Below are 7,049 nucleotides of genomic sequence, written 5' to 3' on the forward strand. Positions count from 1 at the left end.
ATGGGACCATTTATCTCGTCGTGCAACAATCAATATATTCTTCTAGCGGTGGATTATGTGTCTGAATGGGTTGAGGTTAAGGCTTTGCCAACCAACGATGCTAAGGTGGTGATAAATTTTCTTCATAAGAATATAATCACACATTTCGGTACTCCACGTGTAATAATCAATGATGAGGAACGCATTTCTGTAATCACAAATTTACTGCATTAATGGAAAGGTATCGTGTGAATCATCATGTTGCCACCGCTTATCATCCTCAGACTAATGGGCAGGTTGAAGTTTCTAATCGAGAAATCAAGCGAATCTTGGAGAAGGTGGTGAGTCCGTCAAGGAAGGATTGGTCATTGAAGCTAGATGAAGCTGTTTGGGCCTACAGAACAGCATTAAAGACACCTTTAGGTACGTCTCCTTTCCACTTGGTTTATGGTAAGGTGTGTCATCTTCCTGTTAAGTTAGAACATAAAGCGTAATGGGCTTTGAAGAAACTAAATCTTGACATGCCGGCTGCTAGAGAAAGGAGAATGCTCCAAATTAATGAGCTCGATGAGTTTCGACTACAGGCTTACGAGAACAACAAGTCATACAAGGAGAAGATTAATAGATGGCATGATAGGAGGTTGGTGCACAAGTCATTTGTGCCTGGTCAGCAAGTCCTACTTTTCAATTCTCGTCTCAGACTTTTTCCAGGAAAGCTTAAGTCAAGGTGGTCAGGTCTGTTCATAGTCAAAACTGTGTTTCCGCATGGTACCGTGGAGATATTTGATAAGCTATCGGACCAAGCATTAAAGGTTAATGGTCAGAGGTTGAAGCATTACTTTGGTGATACGGTGAACAATGAGGCGGTGATCGCCGTTCTTGATGCGACTTAATTTTAGAAGTTTCACATCAAGCAAAAGACGGAAAACAAACATCTTGTGGGAGGCAACCAATGTGTTTCTGGAGTATTGTCGCTTATAAGAAAGTGTAGAAAAAAAAATTTGGCAGAAGCTCAGCACGCCCGCTCTCTCTTTCAGCGCGCCCGCGCTTGCCCGCTGTTGAGAGAAACAAAAAAACAAAACAAATGTTACACATGTTTCCTCGAATTTTCTTGTGCGTAGCAGGCAGTTGATAGGTCTTGTTTTGGTGATGCTCAGTATACACGGTTGACTCAGCGTATTAATGTCATGCATGATACCCACCGTCGTTTTGCAGAGGACTTGACACAGGCTCTATGTAGTGCTTTTTGAGCCACTGGTGTCGAGGTTGATTGTCCAATTTTTGGAGGTAACACAGTATATCCGCTGCCCGATTTTCCACCCGAATAGGGTGATCCTGCCGATAGCTAGGTATGCTCTGGCTATTCTTATTATTTCCTTCAATGGGGTTATTGAATATTTTAAGTTTGGGGGTGGTAATTTAAGGATTAGTAGTGGTAGAGTCGTGTTCATATAGGAATTATATTGCATGTGTAGTGGTAGTTCATTCATAGTCTTGCATTACTGTTCATATAGGCCATAATTGTTTGCATAATTGTTTATGTATATTATGTGAGTCCATTTAGTTGCATTTGCATAGAATATAGCATGATCCCGTAGGATGAGCTATTTCCGGTTGGTAGGTTGGTGTTGATTTAGGTGTGGTGATGATGAATAGAGGGATGATTACGTTCTTATGAATTGACTTGCATGTCCAGAAGTAAAGCCTATTCACAAGTCTCATCGGTTTCTTTTGGACTAGATCAGGGCCATACTGGTTTGGTTGTTGAAATTTAATCACTTGTTCACATTTAAAATGTTTACTATTCCCTTGATGGCGGAGGAGCACTAAAATATAAATTGGGGGAAACCATAGATTTTTCATTGCTAGTTGTTAATAAAAGTTAGGCGTCAAAATGCTTGTAAAATAAAGTGTCTGGTGTGTATCAAAATAAAGTGTATGGTGTATTTGTAAAATAAAAGGTGTGGTGTGTATTAAGTGGAAAGAGATATTATTATTTTGTAATATAAGATATCCTTACACGTGTTTAAATCTGATTGGTTTGTAAGATTTCATCCTATCAAGTTGTCCCCTCAGGACTACTATAAATAGGATCCCTTTGTATTAAGGTATCCAAGTCTTAGACATCTATTCTATTCTAAGCAATAAACTTCAGTGTGTTCTTATATCTTTTCCATCTTACTAATAATCTTGCTTCTTCTTATATTTCTTGTAACCTCCTTAGTGGTTGTACCTTTCTTAGTGAATTGTAATCTTGGTATCAGAGCCATGGAAGCTTAAACTCCATCCCCTTATTCCTCCCAACAAACTGGCGGTCTTACGGTCACTTACTTTTGGTCTAAAGAGAGTATGCTCTGTGGTTGCCCCGATAGGGGATCCTCTCACACCAGAAATCTAAAGACTAAAAACATATTATGAAATGGTTGTTATAATATTGAGTTGTGGTCCTATAGGCTGCTATTATGGTGTGGCGATGGGTATGTACTCAGATTATCGCAGAGATTTCATGATTGTTTAAACACTTGGTGTGTTCGTAAGACACCTAAATTCCAAAGGCAAGTTTAGAGTAATAAGGATCATTAATCCTATGGCTAGTCCTAATAAGCTCACTCCTTCCTCTTCTTTTTCTTTTTCTCGTAATTCTTTCAGTTCTTCAAAACCAAAAAATAATGATTTTCTTTATGTAGTAGATTATCATCATGAAGATAGTAAAATCCCTATTACCGAACTTCCTTTATTAAATCCATATAGAACCTTTACAAAAAGACAAAATGCCGTCCCTCGTGTTGTAAAACATGTTCTATCTTCTCATAAGGTGATGGAGGCAAGAGAGCTCGTATTGGCTTTAAAGTTAGAACAAGTCCCCATCCCATCTACTGAAGCTGAACAGGTCATCCCAATTCAATTAGGAGAATCCTTGCCAACTCAATGGCAAATGAATGGATACACTCATCTTGATTTTGGAGCAGTTCGAATGGCATTAACACTTCATGGAAGAAAAGGCTTGCCTGTAGTGGCAAGAATGGCACTTCTGGACACTCGTTTTTAGCAATATGCCCATGCATGTATTGCAACCGTTCAAACTACACTCAATGCTGGTACCGTGTTCATGACGTTATTTCCAAACTTCAACATGAGACTTGACGACCCTCTCATCTATAACAATCTCAAATTTCAGTTGCATATTGTTGGAGCACCTCAAGTGGCAGGAACTTATATTGCCACTCTACACTACCAGATGGCCTATCGGGTCCAAAATCATTCATTCGACCTTAGTCTTCCTAGAGACACAGACGAGGCTTTATTTCTGGAAATAGATGCTCAGTCCAACTCATCTTGCATTCACGTACCAAAACAAATTCCTAAGGATGAACTCGTCAAACTTCTTCCTGAGTCAACGCATTATGAAAAAATTCAGAGAGACAATCAGCCCATTCATTCAGTAAAATCATCCTTCTTCAGGAAAAAAGATGGTGCAGTTGAGATTGTTTTCAAAAAAGATGATTCTTCATCTTTAGCTGATACATCCATTTTTTCCTAAGAGATAAACATGATTGAAGAAACTCCTATAAACGTTCCTATCCATTCTTTTGACTCTAATGGAAGACCCATCTACGCTTTTAGCCAAGATGGTCATATTTTCTGGGGAATATGCGATTGCAAAGCATGCCTTAGAGAACAATGGGAAGATGAAGATGATTATCCACCCAGAAGGAGTAAAAGGAAGTCTATACAAAAAAGTGTACAAGAACGCTATGAAAAGGGAGATCCAGAAGTTGGACTTTTAGGAGAAGCATCAGGAAAATTTGATTACTACGTCCTTTATTCCAAGGACCAGAAGAGTGCAATATGATGCAAGCAACATCTTATGATGAAGACTTTCCTCCTCTAAAGTTTGATCATGACAAGGCTTCTCATGCATGGAAAATAATAATTCCAACAACCAAGAATCCAGATGGGTCAAGCAAACAAATTCCTCCTGCGGAGGCAACTATAAATTGGCAATCTGAGAATGCTGTGGCTCAAAATAAGGCTTTGAAACAAATAATGGTAACTCATCAAACTATAGCCAAGAAGCTAGAGCATGGCTTGTCATCAATCTCAAGCACTACTGGGCAAATACAAATCAAGATTGATGCCCTTCATCATGAGCTTATGCAGTTCACCACAACTGTTTCCCTTAACTCACCTCTATTAAGTCAAAAGGAGGCAGAGTTAAAAGCTTTGAAAGCCCAACTTCATTCAATTCAAACCCAAAAGTCGTATACTGGCTATTACGACGCACCATCATTTTCATCATATTTACCACCTTTGTCAAACTATTCACAACCTCTTTCTACCTTTTCACCCTATAATCACAATCCATTCAATAGTGTAGCTTTTTTACTTATAAAGCACCATGAAGCACCACAGTTGTGACGGCCTCAACCCCGGGGTCAGGAGTTGGCGTCACTAAACACAATTACCAAAATATAAACAATGGAATTATTATTAAAATATACTAACTTGACCCCAAACCAAGATCTGATCCAGGTTCAAGTATAATTCAAGTTCTCACTAATACAAGCTCTTTATTCAACATCTAAGACACACTAACTTTATTCAGCAACTCCTCAGACCTCATGGCCTGATACAAACTACCTCAGAGGAGCCGGGTCCAGAAGGGGCGGGAACATAGGTCGGTCTGACTGATCTTCTAGGCATCTGCGAAATATACATAATAGTTTGCAAGGGTGAGCATAATCGCTCAGCAGTACCAAAATATGAATAACAGAATAAAACAGTAATGTAACAATAATAGGAACAGAACTGTAATCATGATATCAACATTATGCAACAAAATCAGAGAAAAACTTGATATCACTAACTAGCATGCTTCATCAAAACAACATAGCAGTGTGCTATAAAAACACCAGAGTCTAATTTTAGCATGCTAGTCACACTTGTAAAATTACTGTATCAACTATCCGTACCCTTACGGGAATCACAAAACCAAATCAGATACGTAACGGATATGTGAAGATAGCTGATCAGGCTATCAACACCAGACGACTCCAACTGCCATCTCATTTATGGCTCCAACTGCCATCTCATTTACCTGTTTCGAAACTCAGAGACTAGCTAGGTCTCTGACCTGCTGGACTAATCGGTTATGCAATGCGCGCAACCGAATTAGCCTCTTACGCCACCTCAATAGGCCTACTCTGGCCCCAACGTATCCCATATCTGATCGTTTTAATCCAGTTTTCAAAATAATCACTTTTACCTATCTCTTTTCAGAATCAATTATGTCACAGCACACTATTCAAATCCTCTTTTCATTTTAATCACATTTAGAGATGGGTATTTTCAGAAGTTACTTTTCCCCAAAACATAATTTTAAACAACATTTTCAAATACGGGGGATACGTAACTTAAAATGTTTCTGTTCCATTACGAGAATAAAACATTTAGTTATTCATATGTACTGAACCATAAAAGAATGGTCAGAGGTACTTGCCTTGCAACGCTTTACAAAACCCTAAGTAGCTTTCACGTTGACTTTAATCCTGGAAAAACTCGCTCGGAATCTACAAATAAAGAATACCCTAATCAGTTACACCGACATGCTTGATATCCTCAAATTCTAACAACTCAATCCGATAACCCGACTCGTACTATTACTATACACATAAACCCGTAATCACATAGTCACGTAGTCGGAAATATTGTTAAGGGTAATACGTAGAATATAATTATGTACATTTTCAAATATATATTTTTAGGAAATTTTGACAACATCTTATTTATTTATAAAACTACCCGTCGATTACAATCGACGTCCTCAATCACACAATCCACAATATTACTTCCTCATTTTATACAACTTACATCCCAACACCAATCACAAGTAATTATTTAAGTCCGAAAATATTTTACATAATCATTTTATTTATTTATAAAATTTAGGACTCAGAACATCGTCATCACCGTCCACCGTCCGCTCGTAAAGAGTCATCGCGGTACTGCGGCAAAATTTATTGGTACCCGAAAATATTCGGGTATCCAAATAAATTCCACCGATTATTCGAAAATATTTCCCATACGAAATATTCATTTCACGAAAATTACTGAAAATTAATTTCCTGCGGAAATTGAAATAAATTTAATTTAAAAATCCAGAATTAACAATCTGCAAAAGAAATCAAACAGACAGGTACGGTGGCTACACGCGCCACCAGAACAAACAAGACGGCCAGAAATCGGCCAAAACCAGGCGGCACAATAAAGGAACGACAACAAGGAACCATAGGAAGCAATACACACACCAACAAACACACACACAAGCATAACATATATATGTATACATGCAACCGAACAGAACTACCAGCACACACCGGAGAAAGTCACAGCGCCGGCGAACTGAAATAGCCAAGCAGGAGAAATGAAGAGAGGAGGAGAAGAACGAAAGATAATTAAGAGAAACAAGAGAGACGAGCAAGAGAATCGAAGAGCAGACAAGAGAGAAAGAGAGATGTGAGACGCGTATGCAACAGGGAGGGGGTACAGGGTTTTTATTTTTTTTATTTTTCCTTGCCTTAATCCCGTTGCAACACGTAGAAACAATTAATTGAAATGCGGACACGTAGAGTTTGGGATAAATATGAAGGTTCGAGAGTCTGTTTTGCCCCGAAACTCGAAATTAAACGAATCAAGTCGCGTCTAAAACAAATTCAGAAAATCACCGAAATAGTCTTAAAATGTTATAAATATCCCGAAGTTAATTAAAACGTAACTTTTGAAATTTTAAACTAATTTTTAAAACACAATTTATACCTGTTTTAACAAATAAACGAATCAACGCGCGGGTAAAATAAATCCCAAAAATTCCCGAAATAATTTTAAAATTCTCAGAATAATACGAACTTAATAAATTATAATTTTCATAATTTTTAAAGATTTCCATAATTAAATATGGATTTTAGCATTAAACACACTCAGAAAATCATTTAAAAATAAATAATTAATAAAAGATTGTTTTCTCAATTCCATAAAGTCCTAAAAATAACTATTGACATTATAAAATTAGA

The 7,049-nt window shown here is 37.7% G+C and overlaps 1 protein-coding gene across 1 annotated transcript; it reads left to right on the forward strand.

The window, feature by feature from the left end:
- Window positions 1-212: 212 nt before the first annotated feature.
- LOC141695526 (uncharacterized) lies at window positions 213-872 on the forward strand. Its single transcript, XM_074499765.1, has 2 exons — window positions 213-320; window positions 486-872. The coding sequence occupies exons 1-2, from the start codon at window positions 213-215 to the stop codon at window positions 870-872; spliced, it is 495 nt and encodes a 164-aa protein (XP_074355866.1).
- The last annotated feature ends 6,177 nt before the right edge of the window (window positions 873-7,049 follow it).

The sequence above is a fragment of the Apium graveolens genome, chromosome 11 (assembly GCF_009905375.1).
Source record: "Apium graveolens cultivar Ventura chromosome 11, ASM990537v1, whole genome shotgun sequence".
Classification (NCBI taxonomy): domain Eukaryota; kingdom Viridiplantae; phylum Streptophyta; class Magnoliopsida; order Apiales; family Apiaceae; genus Apium; species Apium graveolens.